At 44.4% G+C, this 25,837-nt stretch overlaps 1 protein-coding gene across 2 annotated transcripts in view; it reads right to left on the bottom strand.

The window, feature by feature from the left end:
- Positions 1-24,814, bottom strand: part of STUM (stum, mechanosensory transduction mediator homolog) — a 48,315-nt gene extending 23,501 nt beyond the window's left edge. For both annotated transcript variants that reach the window (XM_063152590.1, XM_063152589.1), the window contains exon 1: positions 24,625-24,814. In XM_063152590.1, the coding sequence (XP_063008660.1) occupies positions 24,625-24,814 (190 nt within the window). The remainder of the gene's footprint in view (positions 1-24,624) is intronic.
- Between the last annotated feature and the right edge of the window lie 1,023 nt (positions 24,815-25,837).

The following is a 25,837-nucleotide window of genomic DNA, read 5'->3' as shown; positions in this document are numbered from 1 at the left end:
GAGGAAAAGCCTCAGGATTCTTATGAGCTTCCACACAGGCTCTTGCCAATTATACAGTGATGAACTGAGGTTTATTCTTAATTGTCTGTGCCATGGGAAGCTCTTTCTTGTCAGGCACAGAGCAGGAGGAGGGCAGGCAGGTTTAAACACGAGTTTAAGGCTGCTGGGTGACGCCACACCAAAGGCTCACTCCTCTCCCTGCCCTCCTCAGGTTCATCAGGTGCCATCAGCAGCCATCCCAGGGTGCTGTCATGGAGCAGAGGGACAGCAGCAGGCCAGGGGCAGTGCAGGCTTTCTGCCCCCAGCCCTGCAGCCACAGCTCCAGGTGAGCTCTGCAGCTGCTCTGCCTCCTCTGTCTCTCTCATCAATGCCTTGAGATGGATTTAGCCCTTTGAGGCTCCCTAGGAGGATCTGCTCTGCTCCTGGAAGGATGGATTAAGTACTTGCAAGATTCACTGAGCAGTGGCTCTGAGCTTGCTGTGATACCCTGGAGCCCTTAGCTGTGAAGACAAATCATGTTAATTAGGGACTAGCAAGACACAAGACAGAATTAATCTTATTAGAAACTTAGATGGGGATGCAGAGCAATTAGAGGTTATTCTACTGAACAAGGCAGCTGAAATGACAGTGTAATAAATTGCATCAGCCTCCAAAATCACCTCAAAGTACAAGCTATCTTTTAAGGGCTAGAGGAATGTAAAACAAAGCTGACATAAATGTTCAGAGATTTGCAGTGATAAGTGTGCAGGAGATAACAAAAACATCCTCTCATCTTTTTTTCTTAATCCAGAAAACTCAGTGCACACATTTTATGAGCCAGAGTGTCTCAAGCAGGGACAAACAGGACATAAGAGAATTGCACTCTGTAGCTAAGTGGTGTGGTGCTGTACCCAGGAATGTGGAATATGATTTGTGGGACCAGGACTCCATCCTGGATTTACAGCTGCTTGCTAAGTAATTCTGATGCTATAACCTGATTCTTATAATGCCAAAGTAACATTATTCAGGTGTTAATTTAGCGAGTCTGTCAGGAAATTTACTGTCTAGCCTGATGGGGCTATATCCTTGTTGTTCTATTCAGTGCTGCCATTAGTCAAATAGTGACCAAGTCTTGCTTTTAAAGGACACTTTTCATAAAACCACTACTCTTAGATGAAAGGTAAAGCACTTCACCTACTAAAGCCATTGCTGTTTTGCTGATGCACATAGCATCCAATATATTTAGGAGATGTTGCTTTACACTCTAAGTTTGGCTTTGGTACCTTCAGGTGATTCAGACACTTTACAAACAAAAATCTCATTTCATGGTCGTTTACTTGGCTGAGAATATCAAGAGGTTTTATCCTATTCAGCAAAACCATTAGGGAGCATTTTCAACAACACCTGCAGCTTTTCCATCCCTTTTAACTGGAATTTCCCACATTGCCATCCCTGACCAGCATGATGGCAATGATCATCCCTGACTGAACCTGATGGGATCTGCAGAAGAGCAGTGTGGGGTGTGGAGGACAAGGATCCACTCAGAGCAGAGCTGCAGCAACCCACAGCCTCCTTGCTGAGGGTGCTGTAATTCTCCTGTGGACAAGCTCTGGAGTCTTCCCCAGCCATTTTGGCTCCCCTTGGAAAGGCCCCATGCAGGCCAACACAAGCAAATCTATTCTGGCAGGATGGAAATGAGCTGTGGTACCTTGTGCCTGACATCACCCCAGCCCAGGCTCCATAAACAGTGCAAGCTGGAGTGACCCCTGACTCCACAGATTCTGTGATATGAGCACCAGCCAAGACAAATGAATCCAGCCCAGACAGAACAGTTTTCTAAAAGGAAGACTTCTGATTAGGATGGAGAAAAGGTGGATGTTATGGAGGCTGGTGCATTTGTCAGCAGCAGCAGGTGTCCTGTGATGCTGTGGAGGAGGACCTGAGCAACCTGCTCTGCTTTAACCCCCTTGGAGGAAGGACTAAGTGACCCCCAGAAGCCTCTTCCAGTCCCAGCTATTCCATGGTATTTCAGTAACTTTACTCCACACAAAGCTTGGCTGATCTCCCTGGTTTCTTTTCCCCAGAGCTGTGTCCTTCTGCCACCACATATCTGACAGCCCTTGAACACAGGCCCCTTCTTGATTTCTCAATTTATTTTTGAAAAGCTGCTCTGGTTCTAAAATGTCAAGTGCAATTACTCTCAGAGCAATCAATCAGAAAACTTGCTTGTGAGTTGCTGATCACACCAAAGCAGGTGAGCCTCAAGCTGTGCATGCTCCTGTCAAACAGCTCAGGCAGCCTCTGGGGGGAGATGCAAATACTGCTTTCTGCAGAAGTGCTGTCCTTCTTGAGAAGAAATACTTACTTGGATAAAATCATAATTTCTGCAGGGACTAGTCCTCTTCTGTCTGAGAGCAAAGCTAAAGGAAATGCCAGAGCTGAGCTGTGCAGGTCACAAACACAGATGAGTACTTGTTTTCAAATGCCAGGTTATCCACAAACACTTAATGCTTCTTGGCCATCTGGATGTGTCCAGCAAGGCCTGCAGAGGCACAGCCCTGCAAATGTGCGTGTGAGGTTTTTATATGTGGTCTTTTCATCTGAATTCCCTGCTCCTCCCATCACTTGGAGGTCTTGTGTTCCCAGTTTGCAGCAAATAGCACTTGATTTACACCTATTTCTGTCCAAGGACTGACTTTTCCTCTACCAAATACTTTCCAACTAGCTGCTGGTCAGCCCTAGGTAAAAAAGAATGTGTATTTTTTTGTAGATGTCACAAAGAACTGAGCTCCCAACATCACAATAGAGCACAGAATGATTTTGAGTAAAATACAAAAAGTAATGCCTCTATGTACAATGACTCAAGAATCTCATTTGCTGGGGGTAGAGGAGATTTATATGGAGTGAGATGTACCAAGAAAAAGGGTTATACAGAGAAACTCGAAATTAACATGGTTACATCCCACCTCTTCTTTTTTTTTTTTTTTTTAATTCTGACCTGGAACAGGTTACAATGAGGTTGGGCACAATGGTATCATGGTTCAACACTCCTGTGCAGGACTGCTGGAAGCACTTCTCTCACTATTAAAAGACTTTAAAATGTCCTTTCCAGAAGTCACACTGGGGGCAGCAGACCAACCACAGCACCTGATACTGACATTGCAATGCAAGACTTCTCAATCTGAGCAAAGATGCCATTTCTCTGCTTCTGTACATCCCCCCAGTTTGGCTGACTGGAATTCACTAGGGTCAATTTTCCATTGTGTTTTCTGAGCAAGGATGATTTTTGGGGAGTACCAGTCCTGCTGAGGAAAGAGAATTCACATTTGCCACTTGAGTGCCAGCCAGGGCCAGGTTTCAAGTAGAAAGCAGTGTGTAACAGACATATTTTATGAAAAATCCTTTTGTTAGGATCTTTTCTCCTGAGAAGCTGAAAGGCCTCAGGAACAAATTGTAAACAATAATTATCTGCTGCTGTGGAATGCAACAGGTGCATCTGTGATTGGTCTCATGTGGTTGTTTCTAATTAATGGCCAATCACAGCCCAGCTGCCTTGGACTCTGGTCAGTCACAAGATGTTTTTATCATTCCATTCTTTTCTATTCCTTTCAAGCCTTCTGATGAAATCCTTTTTTCTATTCTTTAGTATAGTTTTAACATATCATTTTTTTTAATATAATATATATCATAAAATATTAAATCAGCCTTCTGAAACATGGAGTCAAGATTCTCATCTCTTCCCTTGCCCTGGGACCCCTGTCAACACCACTACAGCAGTGTTTGCACCCCACAAGACTCTCCCTGGGCCAAAGAGCTCTTTCTGCAGTTCCTGACTATCCCCAAAGCTCCTCCTCCCATATTTTCTTGGGAATTGGGTGCTGTGGCTCCCTGCAGCAGCTCAAAAACCTTCATAACATCCCCCTCACCAAGGACTGCCTTTTGCACCTTGCATGGCTCTCCCAGTTCAGCCCTCTGAACCAGAGGAATGCATTTCCTTGGAAAGAGGAGTGGGCATAGAAAGAAAACACTTTCAAGAAGGCCAGGCACAGCTGAGGGACCATCCCTCTAAGCTTTATTCATTCCTCTGTTGTTTTACTTTTCCTTCTGCCAAAAAATACTTCTGTATTGGACCCAGATTCACCCCTGACACAAATCCACTGACTGCCAGAGTTACACCAGGGATTAATTTGGCTCACCAGGACCTGACCTGATCTTGGCAGCAGTTCTGAAGTGCAAACTGCAGAAAGACAGGACTTTTAAATAATAGTCACAGGACATGGCAAACGGCATCCACCTGCTGCTCAGTGTGAGGCTGATAAATTCAAACATGGAGAGCATGGATACATCCTTAAGCAGAATTAGAAATTGTGGAAAGTGGATTCTATGTGCATACATGTTCTCTCCTACCTTTTTAGCCAGTCTGTTGAGCTGTGTGAGGAGCAGGCTCTGCTCAGCAGATGGTGTTGCTCTCCTTGCTCCCCAGCTGGCTCCTGCTGGTCATGGCATGTTCTTTGGGCTTGCCTTGTGCCCAGCAGCTGTACAGCTGTGAGATTCATTATCCAGCTCCTGGGATTCTCCAGCTTTAATGGCAGCTGTGGTTCCAGCTCATTACCCCACCTGGACTCACTGTGTCAGCATTCACACCACAACATCAATTGAGTTTATGGCACTGCACAGCTGAAGCTAAGGGGAGGTCTGCACTCTACCCTACTGTAGAAAAAGGTTTCTTGCAGGTCTCCTGCCTCAGCAGAGTTATGTCAGTCATGCAGCTTCACTTGTCGCTCCAGCTCCCCTCACCAACTTCCTTCCTCCCTTGCTTTGTCTTGGAAATGCTGCAACATTTCCTAAACTTCCCTTCTCTCACAAATGAGGTTTCTGTCCTCTCTGCTGGAACAGAGGTCTGCAGAGAGTGTGGAGGTATGTCAGGACCCATGCTCCACGTTTCTGTTCCTAGCTCTGGCCTGCACCAGGGCTCTCTGGCATCTGCATTCTGCTTCCCTTCTGTCTCCAGCCATGTCCTCAGCATCTCACTCTCTGCTGCCATCCTTCTCTTCCCATTTCACAGAGGCACTGACTCAGCCTCTGCAATCCCCTTTCTCTGCTCCCTCCATTCCCTGCCCCCTTTAAACTTCACCTGCACACAAGCCTTTGTGTGCCATCTCCAGTGCTTTGCCAGTGACTCAACTCCTGCATTTTTTTGAGACACTTCTCCCATATCCTGCCCACTCCTTGTGGTCTCTTGTCACCATGATATTTTCTGAAAAATCCTCTTTGCCCAGGATTTTCTCCTGGGAAGCTGAGAAGCCTCAGAGAGGAATGAAAACAATAATTATCTGATTGCTGCTCCTGTATTTGCTGCTTTGGAATGTGGCTTGGACATTGTTTACCAACAGGTGAGTGTTAGGTTCTCTGTGAATTGTTTTTAATCAATGACCAATCACCATTAGCAGTGTTGGACTCTCTGAGTCAGTCATGGGGTTTTATTATTATTATTCGTTCTTGTGAAGCTTTCTGATGTATCCTTTCTCTTTCTATAGTATAGTTTTAGTATAGCATTCTTTAATATAATATCATAAAATAATAAATCAGCCTTCTGAGAACTTGGAGTCAGATTCTCATCTCTCACCTTGTCCTGGGTACCCTCACAAACACCACAGTCTGCTTGGACATCCTCTCCTCTTAATGAAGATGGCAAAGTCAAACTCAATTTCTTTGCACAGTGGATGTTTCTTACTGATGACACCACCAACCACCTTTCCAACAATCTGGCTTGCAAGGAAGTAGAAAAGGAGGATAATTATGTATTTAATTCCTCCTTCTCCTTTCCCCATGCAGATAGGTTGCTCCAACTTCTATTTCTTTTCCCTTTCTCTCATAAAATTAACTTTTCCCCTTCCTTATATTCACCTACTCCCCAGCCAGAGTTCCCTTTCACATGCCACAACAAATGCTTTTCCCTCTAAGGCTTGGCTTTCAGAGCTGGTGAAAACCTGTCACTGTTTTCATTTACAGACATCCTGCAACACAAATGCCCTACCTTGAATTAGGGATTTGTGCTAGATCCTGTGTGACACAAGGTAACTTCTGTAACAATTTATTTCTGTAGTTAACCCATGTCCCAATCTGTATTAGGAATCTGGAAAGGCTGCATCAGTTAAACCACTGCTGTATCATTTTATTTTTATTTATATATGCTTTTCTTGCACATGTAGGTACCTGCAGTTCTGACCACCAAAAATCAGGCAGCAAAACTTTCTCCAGCCCAAAATTCAGTCATAGTGCTCCTTGCCACACCACTCCTCAAAGCTTGGGCTCCTGTGTGCTCTGAAAGCAGAGACCACTGATATGCTGCTACACACCTCGATGTTCTCCTCCTACTTAGGGATTCCTTACTCTTCTCTGTTAATCCCTACAGGTGTCTGAAGTGTATTTCTACAGTCATTATAACTTCCTACACTTAAGCATCAAATTACCTCACCTTTCTAGCTAAAATAATTCATTTTTCTTTTCATTTTAGTGATTAAAAGCGTAGCACTTTTTCTTCTCTCACATTTTACAAAATGAGATTTCTAGTACAGTCCTGTAGAAAAGCAGCAATCTGACACATCAGAGATATTCTGCCATCTTTTATTGTGCCTTGTCTGCACTGAAAAAAAATAAGCATGTATTTTTAGCTGTGCTACACAGAACAATCTGATAGCAGAGGCCTGTTATTGTCATTCAAAGGAGCATTTGTTTAACCAGATGTGCTCCTGAAAAATTATCTTAAATTTTACAATTAGTATTTTTCAGAGAAAAGTGTCTGTCCCATGAAAAATCCAAAGACACTGATGCACTAGGACCACGACACACAGCAGCTGCATCTTACTCCTTTTCTTGGAGATGGATTGGAACAGCAGCTTGTGTGTGATGGTGTTCACAGGGGTCTTAGGATCAGGGAAGAGACGAGGATCTGACTCTATGCTTCAGAAGGTTTGATTTATTATTTTATGATATATATTACATTAAAATGATACTAAAAGAATAGAAGAAAAGGTTTCCTCAGAAGGCCAGCTAAGAATAGAATAGGAAAGAATGCTAACAAAGGTTTGTGGCTTGGCTCTCTGTCTGAGCCAGCTGGGCTGTGATTGGCCATTAATTACAAACATCCAACATGGGCCAATCACAGATCCACCTGTTGCATTCCACAGCAGCCGATAATCATTGTTTACATTTTGTTCCTGAGTCCTCTCAGCTTCTCAGGAGGAAAAATCCTAAGGAAAGGATTTTCCATAAAAGATGTCTGCAACACTTGTGACTGGACAAAATTGTGGTCATAGGTGGGTCTGGGATGTAGGTGGAGCAGACCAACCTAAATGTGTTGTTCATGAAACCACAGGGAGCTCAAGGCTGCAGTGCTCCCCTGGAAACTCCTGCTGTGCTCCCCTGCAAGAAACTAGAACTTTTTAGTTCTTTTTAGAACTAAAGGGCTTTTTAGAAATTGACCTTTGCGGTGGGAAGAGGACTGGATGGAGTGAAAATTGTGATTAATTCCCCTTGGTACTCTTTGAGCTAATATTGGTAAAAATACAGAAGAAAGATCAAAGAAAAGGACAATACCGAGGTGCAAGTACCACTGATGGGGTGGGTAATTCTCTGTGGCATTCACATTCTCTGAAAAAATCCCCTTGCCCAGGATTTTTCTCCTGGGAAGCTGAGAAGCCTCAGAGAAAAAGGAAAACAATTCTTATCTGATTTTATTCTCCTGGGTTTTGCTGCTTTGGAATGTGTTTGGAGATTGTTTACCCACAGGTGATTGTTTCATTGGATTCTGCTGTGAGTTGTTTTCACTCATTGGCCAATTGGGGCCAAGCTGTGTTGGGACTCTGGAGAGAGACACGAGTTTTCATTATTATCTTTTTAGCATTCAGTAAGCATCTTTTCTGTATTCTTTAGTATCATTTTAGTATAGTATTCCTTAATATAATATAGTATTATAAAGTAATAAATGAGCCTTCTGACAAGATGGAGTCCTCCTCATCATTCCTTCGTCTGTGGCCCTGCATTTGCGATAATTCCCTGAATTTTAGACTACCTTGAGGAAGAAAGGAGTACCTGGAGAAGGGGCAGGTGCACTTGCTGACATGTTGGCTGGCTGCACAAGGCAGAACCTGTGTGGATCTGTGGGGAAGTTCAGCCTCATCATTCCCAGACAAGTGACAAATCATACGAGGCAGGCACAGTGGGCACCATCCATGGGATCCATGGGAAATATCCCATTTCTGGATCTGGCATTAAGGCAACACAAGTCTATCAGAAAAGTGGTTTTTATTTTCCTGTTAGTGGAAATTAACAGCTGAGCCAAACTGCTCAGCAGGGAGAGAGCACAAACATAATTCTTACCCTTCTCAAATGTCTGGCCCTAAACTATTTATAATCCTTCAAAAATGTTTTTTAACATATGCAAGTAACTGCATCTATTTTTCTACTTATTCTGTTTTAAACATACTGTCTCTTCTCTCATAATGTCCATACTGACCAAGAGCAGCACTTCACCTAGTTCCCTTTATTTTAGCATCTCATAAGTTATAATGATACCCCAGTGTATGCCTGTGTAATTACACGTGGCAGTATTCTCTTCCGTCTGTTGTAGAATGATAGAAGGAAGGCAGAGAAACTAGATCATGGACCTTTGAAAACACTTTGGCACCAAATTCCTACTGAAATCAAGGAATTCCAGGCTAAACCATACCTCAGGCCATAGTGAAGGAGCCATCAGGTTGCTCAATCAAATTCTGGCTTTCCTATTTAAGCCTTGCTGCCCTCCATGGGTTTTGGCTATAATGAAATATATAGATTAAAATTACAAGTATGGGCCACAAAATAAGCATTATAGGATATTAAGGAATGTTCATCTGAAATGTCTTTCCCATGCTGTGATACTTCTTCCTGCTTTAGCAATTCTAATGACATCTCATGAGGATTTTTATGACTTGAGGAGATCAGAACTGATCCAATAGTGTTCTGTCAAGTGTTTATGCTGTGCAGCTTTATCAGAACTTCATAGGCTGAAGAGAAACAGTGGCCAGGCAATTAATCTCTTCTTAGGATAGGCAATAAATTGTATCAGAGTCAACAGAAGGGAACACTTCTCTGTGTCACAGCAGGTTTTGTGCAAAGTCTTTCCAGAGCTGTCCTAAATTAAACTTGGCTTTAACCATGGCTTTACACTGAGTTTTGGATGGTTTTCTCTGCTTTTTCTTGATGTGAGGTGCTGTCATCTCCAGCCAAGATCAAGGGACAAGCACTGTTGGTAGAATTGCCACAATCAATGGATGGGTCAGTGTCCCAGGAGTCAGAAGAGTGAGAAGGGAAATGTTTCTACATCAGTCATCCCACGCTGGGATTAGAGCCAGGCACCGTCCTGGCTGGCTGGGGTGAAGTGAGGAGAGGCAGTAGCCAATTCTCAAGAGTCCCCTGGGATCACCTGTCAGCCCCACTGGTAAACTGAGCAGCTCTCAGTGATGCTGATACAGAGGATGCAAGGACCCCTCTTGTTTTCCATCCCTTAGATAATGCATGAAGGAAAGCAACATTGTGAGCACCCAGCACATCCCCCAAGGAAGGGATCTAAACATCACCATGAGCAGAGCTGAAAGAACACGTGCTCAAGGTGTTCCAGGGCCAGCAAAGCCCTCAGGATTTGCAGGCTGGGCTGAGGAGGGATGCCAAGGAGAGCAGTGTGGTGTTTTCTGAGACCTCCGTCATTGGAAGGAAAGAATGATGAATCTGACTCCATGTTCTTAGAAGGCTAATTTATTATTTTAGGATCTATATTATATTAAAGAATGCTATACTAAAGCAGTACTAAAGAATACAGAAAGGGTACTTACAGAAGGCTAAAAGGTAATAATGAAAACTCATTACTCTCTCCAGAGTCTGACACAGCTTGGCCCCAACTGGCCAAAGAGTCAAAACAATTCACAGCAGAAACCAATGAAACGATCACCTGTGGGTAAACAATCTCCAAACACATTCCAAAGCAGCAAAACCCAGGAGAAGCAAATCAGATAATTATTGTTTTCCTTTTCTCTGAGGCTTCTCAGCTTCCCAGGAGAAGAATCCTGGTGAAGGGATTTTTTTCAGAAAATGTGATGGTGACAGAGCAGGACAGGAATTGGTGATGTGCTGTGGTGGCTGCCCATGGCTCGCTGCCACACACCCACCCAGCCTCTCACTCCCCTTCCCTTCCAAAGGCCAGAGGGGAAAAATAAGACTAAAAAAGTTTGTGGGTCAAGATAAAGGACAGCAGGATCACTCACCAATTATTGTCAAAGGTGAAACAGACTGCACTTGGGGAAAACCAATTTGTTGCCAATTAAAATAAGTTTGGATAATGAGAAACAAAACATGCCCCTTGCCCCTTAATTTTCTCTCCACTCCCAGGTAGAGTTTTTCCTCACCTTTCACTTCACTCTTTCATTCCTTATTTCTCTTCCTCAGCCCCACTCTGGACAGTGCAGGATGGATGAGGGAGTGACAGAGGATTTGTGGTCAGTTCATAAAGTTCCCCTCTGCCATTCTTTCCTTTTGATGCTTTCCCCCTGCTCTGGTTCAGCCAGTTGTTCCACAACTGGCGGAAATTGTGCCCTAGCACAAACTTTGGGGGAAATCTGCCCCAGCAGGAGCTCTCCACAAGCTCCACTCCTGCCAGGAGTTCCTGTTCCAGCATGGATTCTCCATGCACATCTCTCTGGGATGTTCTCACAGATGTGTTCCCCTCCCTCTCAATATCACACACTTTGGGAAAGAGCTACCTAAGAGCTGCACTCTGTCATGATGGAAATTAGAGAAATTACAGGGTTTTGTGTTGAGCACTCATAAGAAAGAGAGGAGGTCTGAGTTTCAGGAATGCACCAATTCCATGAGACACAGCAGGTGTGAATGCATTGGGAGACAGCACTGAGGTCAGAACTACTTCAGTTCTTGTAAGGACGAGATGAGATCCAGAAAGATGTGTGGGCATTGCCTGAAGTGTTCTGAATCTATTGAAGGAAATGCCTGATTTGGCAAACCAGATAATGGGTAGCTTTTATCTGACCTAACTTCTGATATCTGTCTTGATCTGAGCCACTTACCCTCTGGAGGCAAAAAAAATAAATAAATAAAAAGAGATGGAGGCCCCCAGAGGGTGTGATTGACTTAACCTAGTTAAAGAGATGAGTCACATGCTGATAGTGCCTCATTCCTCCTCTCACTTCATCAAGGCAACCAACTCAGGTGCACAGGCTACATGAACCCCATCTCATCTGCCCAATAAGTACCTTTGCCATTAATCTGTTTGGATTAAATTTTACTAATAAAAATTCTCCTGCTCTGGTGTATCAGCCAGCTAATCAGCTCCTTTAGGAGGAGCTCTTCCTCCAGGCCAGTAGGATTTTACTCTGTGCACTACAGATCTTCCTCTGAAACTCCTGGTGCTGACAGAGCGAGGCACACCAGGGCCAGGAGTTTGTTCTGCGGGACTCCTGTGCCCTCAGTGCAGAAAACAGCCCTGTTACTATGGCTACAGGAGGATGGCAGAACCTAAACTCTGCTTTATGGTAATACCCATGCACCTATTTTTAAATAATATTTTTACTGCTCATCCCTGTTGATGAGGAGAAGTAAAGAGGAGTTCTTTGTTCTGATCATTACAGTTTATCAAATTGACCTTGTTGTTGCCTGAAGGCTTTGCAATGCTGATGAAATGCTCTTGCAACAGCAGGAAGGCATCTAAATTTGATGTTTCTAGCTCTTTTCATTTTGCTTTTCTTCTGGAGGGTATCTTTTTCCAACATGACAGTGTTTGCAAGGCTCAGATGAGCCCTGTTGCTAAGAAACAAGTCCCAACTGTGCCTTTAAAACTCTGTCTTTAAACATACAACTCAAGAAAATGTTTTCCTTTTCATTACACTGTATTGTGTGTTTTTATTAGGACTTCTTTTAACTTGGATCTGACTCTTGAGGTTACATTCCTATCACACAGTCTTCTGGGAGAGGACCTTTTCTTTTTCCATTGTCTCTACAGTGCCATGGTCACCTACATAGCTGCATAAATAATATATTTTAAAATAGTATCATTTAAAGTAAGGCCCCATTTCGTGCACAATTGTGGAAGGAACACAGAGCCTCCTTACTGCAAATATTGGTTAATACTAAACTACAAAGCACAGTATAAATCAGTGCTCTTGCAAGAGCACTTGTGCTCATCTGTGCTTGCCTGGCTTTGGATTTTGGTGTGGGTTTTCTTTTGCCATATACTGACTAAAACATGCTGAAGCCCCTCATGTGTGTGCAGGAGAGTTTGTGGCTCTCACAGGCATAAAGCAGATCATAGAAACATGGGAGGGAGTAACCAGCACATCCAAACTAAAAACTGCTTTGTCCACCCTGCCTATTCACTGTTTTCATTCAGCACAGACAGCCCTCCTCTCAATGAACACACCAAGTCCAAGAGTGATGGAAGTAGTTCATTAATAACAGTTTTCCTGGAAAAGATTAATGGAACTAAAGTGTAACTGCACTATTTGAGTTGCTGAATTGCAAGAAATCTGTGTAAATTCTCTCAGCAGTTTTGCCACTGGCTTCCTGGACAGTCTGGATATTTCCCCTGAACTCTCCACTCAGATTAAGTATTAAGTGTATGAAATACACTTTTCTTACATATCATATCATAATCATATCATATCATTCCCTTCTGGTCCATTATAGGGCTTGAGTGTATTCTGCACCTCACAGTGCTCCTGAAATGATGATGCTGAAATAATGATGCTACTGAAATAATCCCTGTGTGGCACTTGGGGATGTTGTTTAGGGGTGGCTGTGATTGGTTAATGATTGGACTCAATGATCTTAAAGGTCTTTTTCAGCCTAAATGATGCTATGATTTTGTGAAAACACTGCTTGATTAGCTGCTTGGCACTTCTCACACCAGTAAATAGTGAACTTCTCAGGAAAGACTTAAATCACAGTCACTGGAGTAAGCTATTTTGTCATTTAGATATCATTCCTTTTACAAAATGTACTGAAGAACATTTACTAGCGTGTGATGGATTGTCATAAATATTTAAAACAAACCCACATTTGTAAGGGAGAAAGAAGATTAAATTTTATGATGCAGCATAAACCAGATTTTTGGCTGCTGGCTAATTTGGGAAATACAATTCTTAGTGAGTGTCCAGCTGGGTACTGCAACTTGGGAAGAGTCTTCCCAGGCTGAAAGGGCAAAGAGCTCAGCTCTGCAATGCTTCTTTACAGTAAATAATACTTGTTCACAGGAGCAACCTCTAGCTCAATGTTACTAGAGCCAAAGAGGTGAGCAGGGGTGAGACAAAATAGTTCTAAGGCTCAGCACCACGTTGCTCTGTAAGTTGTGGGTTCTCAGCTCTGAGAAAGGAGTTGAGCTTGCAGTGGGAACATTTTGTACCTGTTCTGCCCTGGTTCATGTGGTGGGCTGGTGTTCCAAGCAGTGTGACCTGGAATCCACAGAGCACCTGGGGAGGGGACACCCTCTCTGTGCAGCTCTGCCTTGGCACCAAATGAATAAACGAGCACTGGAAGAACATCTGGGGGATTGAAAGCACTGATACGAGACCAGAACTCAGACACACATGTATTGTAGCAAAACCACCATGTTTTAGTTAATACACAGAACAGAAATCTTTTATTCTTTGTGTCAGTACAACTAAGGGTGGGTTATTACTATTTAATCACCATAGCCCCGGGAGAAGAAGGGCTCCCTGTGTAATTACCGAGCAAGAGTGGTTCCCAGGAACATATGCTCAGTCTAAAATCCATCCCCAGCTCCACCACAGGCTTCTTCTAAGTGTCAGCTGCACACAGCACAAGGAGACAGATCCCACTTTTAACTGCACTGCCTTGAATTTCCCATCCAGAATGGAAATGCTGAGGCTTGGCAATGAGCCCTCGCTCATTGTTGTGTTATTTGGGTCAGGATGGGCTGGTGCCACAGACTGGCTGAGCCCAGAGTTGCCCCCATGCTGCTCTCCCCACCTTTGGCTTGATTCAAGCTCTGCCCTGTGTGTGTGCAGCTGTCCCCAGCTCTGCAGTGGGGGTGGAAAGGCACAGGGATGCTCTGTGGGATGTGCCATGGAAGGGGTCGGCTCTCCAGGCACTCAAATCTGCTCCCCACATTTTCCTTCTGACCGAAAAAACAAGAACCAAGCTAGATCACCTGAGGGAGTCAGCTCCAAAGGGGGGCAGGACATTCCACTTCCACATTGTTTCTGTGGGATGTGTGGGGGACTGAGTGAAATGAGTACTCAGATGCAAGCCAGTGTATAAAATTACATTCTGACTTGTAAAAGAGAAAACAAGAGATGGTTTTTACACTCTCATCTGACTATGATTGTAGTCCCTGTGCTCTTTTTGCTCTTTTACACGAGACAAGAAACCAGCTTGTTTCATGTAAAACCATGCTCCCTGCAGCCACAATGAAATTTCAGTAGGAGAGGGAAAAAAAAAAATCCTGTGATGCTGAGTCTAAAATATTGTTTTTAAAGAAGTTTAGTTCTTGTTCTGTAAAAAAACTCGCTAAACCTTCCCTGGCATTGATCAGTTTGTTGGATGCAGAGCCAAAGCAGAAAGACACGCAGCAGAAAAGGCATTATCAGATTTGCACTCCAGACAGGAAGATTTGGCAAAGCTTTGGCAATTAAACAATCAAGAGAGGTAATTTAATGGCCCAATCCAGGGAATCCACACTCATCAAATTGGCTAACTACACTAGGAAAAACATTCCAGGTTTTTCAGTGGATTACTGAGTAACTCATCTGCTGCAAATGAGTTTTGAAAGGGGTCTGATTTGTTGCAATAATTCCAAAAAGACAGAAGGAGAACATGGGCAAATCATGCTGATCCCTCAGCCAGGGAGGGATTTTCCTCTGGTTACACCTCACAAATGTCTGAAATGATGACCATTCCTTTCTCACCATCCTAAATCCTTTGGGAACCCCTTCCACTCAGACAGCAATTCCAGAGAGTGCTGCAGGGCAATGAGAGCTGTGTGTCCTTACAGCTGCTTTGTGTGTGTAGACCCAAAAAGGTCCTGCCATACTTTTAGCCAGAATTTAGTCTTCACATTCCTGGAACCAATTTTCAGTGGAAACTTGAAGTTTCCCCACTACAAAACAGTGTTCACAGGAAGATATGAAAAAAAAATCTAATTTACAGAGAATAAAAATACATATAACTTGATCCTTGATACTTTAACTTGATAAATTGATATTTTTAATGACTTGATATGTTTTCTTACTATAATGAACTTGTCCTGACCACTCTCAGTGAGAGGTCTGACTCTGTGGGCCTCTCTGCATTGTAATTTCTCTGGTGCCATCTCCTTTCCCCACACAGCACAGCAAACACACTGTTGGACAGTCACATCCAAAATATCATGTTTATGGAAATCAAATTGTCATGGCAACAGAAGAGGTCTTGCAAGTATTTTAAAAATAGCAGATTAACAAAACCAATTTATGAAGTCTGAAATCCATTCTTTCATGAATGCTCTTAAAGAGATGCAACAAATGGGTTTCTGCCTGCAGGAGACTTTTCTTTAATGCCATGATCTCATTTCACCATGGTGGCATATGTAATAGATATGCATGCAAATAAATACAAATTTTAAACTTAAACTAGCAAAGCTGTTTTTGATGGACAGTGCCCTATTAATGTGATCATTTAGCTTATTTCAGGTAAATATTTTCACCAAAAAATCATGATTTATACTTTGTGAAATTACTGGATTTTTTAACATAATGAACTTGTGGCTCATTATAATCTATTTCTTAGTCTACAATGAATCTCAGTTCTTCAAAGGCTTATTAACACTAACACTTAGTAAAAATGTACAAACACTTTTTTAAAGCAGCATTCTTATTTGGTCCAATTGAATTTTTTCTCCCCAACACAATAATGAGATTGATTCAACCATTTAGCCCTTTTGCATTCTTTACAAACTTGTTTGTGTTTTAACAAATGAAACAAAATTATTACCCCCATTTTCAAAGCATTTTTAAGTTTTGTGTAGACATTCACCAATGCTTGTGGCTAGCTGGGAGTTCAGGCCAGACAAACAGCAACCTGGTGAAAGGCTGGATAATGATCTAATGATCTGTCACGTTTAAATTCACATTCCCAAAGATGCCCTTGGTCCCCTGCACAATTCCTTGTATATTTATACATATAAGCATTATTTCTGAAGCTGGAAATGTAGTACAGGATGAACCCCTGCAGAGAATGTGATTATGCTTCCAAGAGTTCCACTATTGATTGTAGTCATCATTTCCTCTAACAAGATTTGACCATGAGCCACTCCAGGCCTATCCTTTGGGTGTGTTTATACTGGGATTTTTAATTTGAGTTGGTGTATTGCCCATCAGTTTTCATCAGCTACCTAATTTATATTGAAGGATTTATATTTCATGATGCAGTGCTCAAAGACATGGAGGTCCATGGTTTTGTCTAATAGGGCAGAACTGTAAATTGGTTACTAATGTATCCTCTGTTTAAAATTTAAAAGCTCAGTGATATTGCCATTTTCCAGTGCTGAAAAATCATGACTCAGATTCTCCAAAACTGAGAATTGGAAAAAAAAAAAAAAAAGGCAATTCATTTTTCTTCCCACAATCTCCTTTTTTTTTTTCCTTTTGAGACAGGATCATTATCTCCAAATCCTGCTCCACAGCCACAAGAGTTACATTCTTTTCTTTTCCTGAAAGCAAAGATTCTCATCTAATCAAGAGCCTCAGGGGAATATGTTCTAAGGAAACACCAAATATTGTGTGAGTCGGGGTCGCATTGCTGGGCCTTTTGAGGAGCTGTCAAGTTGTTAGAGAGAAATTGTTTGGTCTGTAACTCCTTTGGAATGGAAACACTGAGTTTGAACTGCCTTTGTTACAAGGTCTGCATTGCTGGAGGAAAGAGGGTTGAGAGCAGCTTCTAAGTGGTGAGATGGAGAGAGAACAAACTGTGGAAATGAGTTTTTTAAATCAAATATTTGAGTTCCATTTATTTTTTCCATGACTCTCCACAGAATGAAACCTAAGTTTATAATATCAGAAATCAACAAATGAAATGTAGCTAGATAGAATGGCATGTGATTTTTTTTTTTCCTCAAGTTCTTACAGTATCTTCACTTTGGGCTTCACTAGATAACATAAATGCTCAAAAACCCTGGGAAGGGGAACAGGGATTAACTGCTTCCCCTAATGAAAAAAACTCCTTATCTTTAGCAGAACCAGGGAAACTCAGGTTTCACCTTCCTGCAGTTTCTAAAGCAAGGTCAATGATGGGAACTTTTCTTTTTGGTGTGAGGCTGGGCCCTAAGCCTGTCAGTGTTTAAAAGCCATTTGGACAATGGCCTTAATGATATTAATATTAATGGTAATATTACTATTAATATTGATGTTAATCAGCCCTGACCGGGGCAGGCAGCTGGACAAGGTTATAATTGTTATTAATAACATTAATAACAATTATTAATGATAATTATTTCATTCCAAATGACATAATCTATTCTGTTTTGTCTTTGCACAGCTGTCTTAGCAGCATCTTTGCACAGTGCCACAACCAAGTTTGTCTGGGACTGCCACTGTGTCACTTTGAATTTCTGCAATGAAGACAAGTCCTAAGACAGGAGAAAGGATGCCATATGTCAGACTGACTTTATCTCATTACAAACCTTAGGACACTCTTAGAATCCCTTTACCATCCAATCACATCTTTCTGCAGACAATTCAAAACTAGGGACAGGTTCTAAAATTCACTTTTGTGCCAGACACTGCAGATACATTTATGTTCAGGCTCCTTCATGCAGTTTCATGGTTAGGAAAGATCCTGAAGAACCTGGTTTCTGCTTCCTGCTCCTCTCTTTGTGATCCTGAACAGTTCAGAAGCTCTCAAAGTTCCTTTCATGGTGGAGAGATTAAATGGCAGTGAGCTGCTGCAGGCAATGGTGCTTTATCAGGCTCTGTAAATCTCTCCAACACCCACTGTTTCAGAGCAGGAGAAAATTCTCTTCCTTCCTGCTATCCAGACTAGGAAAAATTCACCTATCAAAAGCACTCTCCTCATCCAAGTTACTTTAATCTTCAAATCCTTTCACTCATTTTCTCCCTTGCTGCAAGAAGTTTCAGTTCTTTTGCCTTCTCACTGAACCTCTGCACATGTACTTTTCTCCTTCTGGACTTGATTCTCTGTTTCTCTCCACATCATACCCTTTGTTTGGAACAGCCTTGAATCCACCTTAAAATTCAGCTGTTTTACTTGGCCATGTAACAGTTCTTCTCTGCTATCTGCTCCCACTTTCACTCTTAATCTCCAAGTACATCAGTCCAAACTGCATTAAATGACAAACAAGATTACAAGATGCTGAGCAAACCCTGTCTCCTTCCTTATGTGTTCATTAGGAAATTAATATCTCCACAGAGCTGTTTCAACAACAGCACTGGACAAAAATCTCCGAACAAAAATGTCCCTGGCCATTTCTTTTGTCTTCTATTTTGGTGGAAACAGAAGGCATGAGGGAGGCAGAGAAACTTGTTTGCATTTTAGCTGGTCTGGCACGGACAGCAATTCCAAGGCTGCAGCACTGGGTGAGTGCACAGCTTGACAGCAAAATGAACCAAAAAGTCACTTCAAATGCAAGTGCAGCTCAACAGCTGACTTCTACCAACTGTAGCAAGGGAAGAGGAAAAATTAACCAAAGGACAGGAATAATTCTAAATGTTTGGAGTGTGACTTGAGGCTGTGGTCATGAACAAGGCACTGCAGCTTTCTGTCTAAAATACAGCAAAGTGTGCTGTTCAACACTGGATTAAACTGAGTGGTCACATCAGGTCCTTCAGCAGATAAAATACCTTTTATTTCCCTTTTTTCCCCTTTTTTTCTGATTAGTTACACTAGGTGGAGCTGTCTCAATCAAGCAGCTACAAAGTTGAAACACTTTGGCATTTCTTCAGATCACTAATTACCTGTGAACCTCTCTGAGGTTTCCAGGATTGATTGTCATTCTGGGTGGTCCAGGCACTTCATGGAACAAAAATATTCCAGACTACCCAGTGGTGATAAGATTGTGGAATGACTGCTCAATACCATCTGCCAGGTAAGTTATGTGATACAATTATATTTCTCACTTAAACCTCTGCAGTGAAAATAAAAGGAAATAAAATAAAAGAGTAATTTAATGGCCTTCTACATACTGAAAAGAACAAAGACCTGCAGGTGCAGAAACCTCAGATTCAGCTGTTCTTGTGCCCAATTTTACCTCACTGTGAGGATAATCTACAGCTGATACCCCTCGTACCAGTAATGGAGCAGTAAAACCTGGGTGCACACATTTTATTGCAGGTCTCATTTCCCACCTTGCACAAGCACAAATCACCATCAAGAACTTCTTGGCCTTTTCAGTGCAAAATACAAAACCTGACAGAGTGAAGTCTACTGGCAGTAGGTTTGCTTTGTTTAATTATGCTCCCATGAAGAAACAGCTTGTTTCTGCACACTACCAGCATCTCAGGCTGAAAGGCAATGTTAGCTAAAAATCTGCAGCAGTAAAGTTCACAAGTACTCGAGAAAACCTTTGTTTTCCACAAATGAGCTTGTAAATCATACAGATACTTTGGTTAGTATGTTTAAAAGAAAACAAAAATTAAAAGGATCATAAATACCAAAGGGAGTTTGAGATTTTATATGTCTGAAAGCCCCAAATTTCTTTATTGCACTATTTGCTCTACCGTGGATAAGAAAATGTGGTTTTTCCTTGAAATTCTTTCTTTCAATAACGAAGGCAATGGATGTTTGCTCGAGGCATCTATTTACCATTCCAACCACAAAAATAAAACAAGTACTGGTAATTTTATGCAGATCTTATCCCATCACCTTTCTCGAGTGTTGTGTTTTGTACTTCTTTGGAGAGCTCATTCTGCCCAGGAGAGCCTTGGTTTCTGATGAGAAGATGCTTGGCTTCCATAAATCCAATGGTAAAACCACATTCCCTCAGCTGAAGGTGCAGTGCTTGAACTCTATCAGGAGTGAATAAACAGATGGCAGAAGAATTGTGATATGGAGCTGACACACCCAGGAACAGGAGAGCTGCACTGTGCAGCCCTGGAAGCAAAAAGCTGAGTGTGCTGGGAATCACTCCTTCATTCTGTAGCTGCTGTGAGAGGCTGGCACTCCTGAACCCCTCCATGGGCTACTTGGTGGCACATGGGTGGCTGCTCTCCTATCCTGCACCAACATCGTTTTATGCTGCGTATTTCAATTACTCCCTGCATAAAAATAGTTTTTCACGTATCACACAGGCTGGGATCCAAAAGTCCACCCCCTTCCTGACAGGAGGGATTAATCTTGGAGAATACCTCAGACTTTCAGATCGTTTCCCTCACTTCTCACATTTCCCTCAAGTTCCCCCCCCCTTCGTTTACCCCCTCCCACACACGTGATGTCGAGAGAAGGAAGAGCAGAGAGGAAGGAGGGCAAGATTCCCATGGATCAGCTCTGGGAATGATGACAAGGAGCCAGCTCTCCTCCCACGCTGACTGGCACACTCAGCTCCAGGAGAACACAGTCTGCCAGCTAAAGGGCACGGCCAGCCCTTCTCCCGTTTGCCATCTGCGGGATGGTGCGGACGGCTCCAGGGACACAGCACTCAATCCTGAGGAATGGCAGCACTGGGCACCCCCAGCTCTGCTGACAGCTGCATCTCCCATCCTCCAGAGCTCAGCACTGCATGCTTTGGTGCCTCAGAGCCTGCTCCAGAAAGCCAAGCCAGAGCAGAGGTTGCAATGCCTGAGGCAGGGCTGCAGCCAAGGCGCGATGGCTTTTGCTACAGCAGCCACTGACTCTTCCCTCTTCTCCCTACCCACTCTTTTTATGTGCCTGAGCTTGGGACACCTTCATTGCACTTCAGCCCTACAGCCCTGTTAGGCACAGATGAGAAAGACGGCGCTGAGCCATGGGAAACTGATCCAGAACATTTCCTGTGGCATTCGCCTTCTCTGAAAAATCCCTTCGCCCAGGGTTTTGCTCCTGGGAAGCTGAGAAGCCTCAGAGAAAAAGGAAAACAATTCTTCTCTCATTTGCTTCTCCTGTGTTGTGCTCACATGTGGAATGTGTTTGGAGATTGTTTACCCACAGGTGATTGTTTCATTGGATTCTGGTGTGAGTTGTTTTCACTCTTTGGCCAATTGGGGCCAAGCTGTGTTGGGACTCTGGAAAGAGTTACGAGTTTTCATTATTATCTCTTTAGCATTGAGTAAGTATCTTTTCTGTATTCTTTAATATAGTATAGTATTCTTTAATATAATATTAAAAAGTAATAAATTAGCCTTCTGAGAACATGGAGGCAGGTGCATCATTCCTGCCTTCATTGGGGCTTCCCTACAAATACAATAGGAAACTCATCCAGAACATTTCCAAGTGGCCCATCACAGCAACTGGAAGGAATGTGTGATTTCATGGCTATTCAGCAAAAGAGATTACAAGATGGGCTAATCAAGGTTTTTTTTTACATTGTGTTTGGTCTGAATTTTAAGTTTTGGCAAGAGAAAAGTCAACATATCCCCTAGGTATGAAAAAATTCCTGCGAACGACATCTTTTGTAGCATGTGTGGAATGAATAGTTCAAGCCCAGTTAACAATGCACCTTAAAACCTGCAGTTCTGGGTTATTACATAAGACTCTGAATATTAACCAAGTGAAGATAATAAACTGATTGTAAACAAAGAGAAAGTGTTACTTCTACTGTCCAAATAGAGTACTACTGCAAAACATAAATAGCACAAAGGAAAAATAAAACAGATATTTCAAATTTTCAGATGTCACCCTCAAATGTGACTTCCATAACAGAGGAAAGGTAATTTAACTAAAAAAAAAGAAGCTTTCAGATGGTGAGAGACTGCCTGAAGATTTGGAAGCCTGCATTAGAGTACAATTTCTATTTGGATATCACTGCTCTGAGGCACAGGGCACTAATGAAAACCTCAAATGCACCAATCTCCAAGCAGTGGAAATCTTGATTTATTCAATGTTGCCCATTTTCTTGTCTACTGTGGTGGTCTCTGACCCTTCTTTGCAATTGCACTGCAGAGTCTACACTGAAATGACAACTACATGCAATGTATTTAGGGACTGAGAAACAGAGGACTCCCATTAACACCTAAACACAGTCACACTCTCCCGCTAAGCAGGCAGAAATACACAGCAAGCCTGTGAAACATCACTTGAACATGTTATAAATCTGGGCTACAACAACTGATGGGAATGTTGCCATTTACTTTGCAGGGAACAGGCTCCCCTCCTTGATGTGAACACTTCACACCACTCAAATCTTATCTGTTTTACAAGCCTTGCTCTGCTCATTGAGATGGCTGAAGCACAACAATGACAGAAAATCTCTTTTTACCTTGAACATTCCTGGCAGTAGATTCGTGATCCTCCTGTTTCCCCTCCTGTGTGGGCTATGTGATACATGACAGGATTTGGCTGGGATTGTAAATAGCTGTATTCTAGTCAGGTGTGTCATCTCAGACTAAGTTTTCCCTCAAAATGCACGTGGTATCAGCAGCTTCATTAACAGAACCGTTCATTTATGTACAAACTAAATGCCATGCTTTGCATACTGAGCTTGGGATGCATGTCCAAAACACTGCATTTCACCAGGCTGTGGGGATGCCACAGGGAGGGATTCCTTTTCATCTGTAGCTTGTTTGGTTTGCTACTTTTGCAACAGGGAACCAGGAGAAAGAGCGGCAAACCGTACCGCCAAAATCACTGCAGCAAAGGGCAAACAGATTTTAAGAAAACACCACCTAAAAGGAGGTTGTTGGTTTGTTTTTTAAAAAAACAAATAGAATTAAAAATAAAATTAAAACCCATTTCGTGCTGGTCCAGCCTGTCAGTGGATACACAACCAACACAGCTGCACGGTCCAGATTCAACTCCCAAGCTTTCAACCAGCACGGATTGTGAGCCCTGAACACTCAGCCATCCCTTCCTGAAGGTATCTGCTCTCCTTCCTTCTTTCCTAAGCACCTTCTGCATGAGGGAAAGCATAGCACTGGCTACCCTCAGCAGCACCCAGAGGAGAACTCCAGCAGAGAACCACACTTCAAGCCAATTCCAACATAAGGATGTCTCATGGGGGTCTGTCCTACTGGGATGAAGGGCAGAGGGTTTTCTAGTGTGCTTTGTGAAGTGTCAGATAATTTGGATAAGGAAAAAGGGGTGGTTAAGTCAGGCTTTTTTTTTCTGTACGCCCACAGTGAAGATGTGGTGTCTTCAATGCCAACAGAAAACAACACTAGCTTTGAAAACTCTGGTTTTGAACTTGTCTCTCCAAAGCGGGAAACTGAGCCTCAGGAAACCTAAAAAAAGCCCCATTCAACTCCAGAGATTGTCTTTGATTCATCACTCGAGGTTCTTCAGGTGGAAGAACTGCACCTGAGTGCAGTGGATTGCATCTGGAAGCACACACACCTTCCACAAGTCCTTCCACAGGAAAACTCAGAGCTATTGCAAAAGAAGCAAATTTTCCTCTGGAATACATCCACAGGTTTCAGAGCAAGCACGCTGGAGTAGCAATGGCTTCTCTGTGTGGCACACACTATCCCACCCACACTTTGTGCATAGTACTTCAATCAGAACTTTCAGACTTTCAGGTTTGTTAAAGAATGAAGCCACCTGAAGCACATGAAGCAATTAAAGGCAGACAGTAGCTCTTTAAAAGCAGGGTTAGCTGGAGGATGCTCCCATATCAAAGGAGGGCTTCTGTGGTGGCCACAGTAGCAGAAACAGCAGCCAGAAATGGACCATTAGAGACTTGAGGTAAGGGTTAATGAGTCATGGATTGTTTGGTTTGGTTTTGATTTTTTTATTATTGAGGTTATTTTTATTTCAGCTCAAGTGTTTGTGTTTAGCCTTGTATTCTACGGGCTTTTATAGTGTTCAAACTCTGAGCTCCTCTTGCAGTAAGCAATTCCTAATTAGAGTGTAGGAATAGGAAATACAGAAAGGATGCAGCCACATCTTAGGAACCTGAGCACACTGGAGACTTTACGCTGAGAAACTGTGAATCTCCAGTTCCTCTGGACAGTGGTTCTAACATTTTCTAGCGAGTCTCCTTAGAAAACCCGGCACGGGGGGCTCCGAAAGCTCATCTCTAGCTGGCGAGCGATGTGGTCACCGTGAGCTTTGCTCCCCTGACCGCAATCCCGGTTCGTGAGAGCCCGAGCAGCCGAATCCCTTCGCACCGCTCGGGGGGCTCGGGCGATGTGTCCGATCCGTCCCGGGAACCGGGACCGCCCCTGCCCGGCCGAGCGGGGCCAGGCGGCTGCCCCAGCCCTGCTCCCCCCGAGGGAAACGCGATTTGCCCGCTGGCATCCCTGGGGACTCCGCAGGGCGCTGCCCCGGCCCCGACGCGAAACTTGGTGCGGGGGCTCCTGCCTCCATCCCTCCGTGCGTCCGTCCATCCCTGCCCGCGGTGCCTTTGGGAAAAGGAAAGTTGCGGCCGCGGGCACCTCCGGCAGCCCGAGCAGCCGCAGGTGGGCAGAGACAGACCCCGAGCCCGGCCGCCCTCCCTCGGTGCCTCCCGCACATCCTTACCCAGCCCCGGCACGAAGGTGTTGAGGAAGAGGCAGATGACGGCCACGGGGAAGGGCATGTAGGGGATGGCGGCGCGCAGGGGACCCTTCTTCTCCCGGACCTGCACCACCACGCCGCTGGACGGGGCCGCGCCGCCCCGCCCGGGCTCGGCGGCCGCCGCGCTCTCGCCGTCCTTGGGCGAGGGCTCCATGGCCGGCGCGGCCGTGCCCCGGTGGGATCGCAGCTCCCGCTGCCGAGCGCGCTCCCGCCGCCAGGCGCGCCCCCCGCGCCGACCCCTCCCCGCCCTCCGCCCGCCCCTCGCGGCGCTGCAGCCCGCCCGCATCCCGCCTTATCCCGGTTTATTCCTTACAGCCCCTCGGCAGCCGCTTCACCGCATCCCGCCTTATCCCGGTTTATTCCTTACAGCCCCTCGGCAGCCGCTTCACCGCATCCCGCCTTATCCCGGTTTATTCCTTACACCCCCTCGGCAGCCGTTTCACCGCATCCCGCCTTATCCCGGTTTATTCCTTATAGCCCCTCGGCAGCCGCACCGCTGCCCGGAGCGCATCCCTGCATCCCGCCCGCTTCCCGGTTTATCCCGAGTCCCTCGGCAGCTGCTGCCTGGAGGACTTCCCTGCATCCCTGTTTATCCCGAGCCCCTGGGCAGCCGCTGCCCGATGCGCTTCCCTGGGTCTCGGTTTATCCTGAGCCCCTGGGCAGCCGCTGCCCGGAGCGCTTCCCCGCATCCCATCCTCATCCCGGTTTATCCCCAGCCCCTCGGCAGCCGCTTCCCTGCATCCCGGTCTATCCCGGAGCGCTTCCCTGCATCCCGCCCGCATCCCGGTTTGTCCCGAGCCCCTGAGATTCCCTGGATCCCGGAGCGTTTCCCCAGCCCGGCCCGGAGCCGTGCGTCCCTCGCCCCGTCCCGCCAGAGAGGGCGAGGCGCTGTCCCGTTCCTTCCCCGGAATGAAGGAAAGAACTCCATAAGAGGGAGGGCAGGAGCGGTGGAAGATTATACCCCGTGCGCCCTTAAAGAGAGAAAGTGTAAGAAAAGGTGTAAACTAAACCCACACGCGTTTAGTGTGTGAAAATCGCTGCGGTGAGGAGGAAGAGGAAGGGGAGCCACGGGAATTGGAAGGCAAAGGAAAACTGTGCCCTGGAGGGGAGAGCTAATGGCAGCTTGGTGTGGAAATGTGGCTTCGTTCCTCGGAGCCAAGAGACGAAACACAGCTTT

The sequence above is a fragment of the Melospiza melodia genome, chromosome 3 (genome assembly GCF_035770615.1).
Source record: "Melospiza melodia melodia isolate bMelMel2 chromosome 3, bMelMel2.pri, whole genome shotgun sequence".
Taxonomy (NCBI): Eukaryota; Metazoa; Chordata; class Aves; order Passeriformes; family Passerellidae; genus Melospiza; species Melospiza melodia.
Note: the sequence above shows the minus strand (reverse complement) of the source record. Positions and strands in the feature narration are given on the sequence as shown.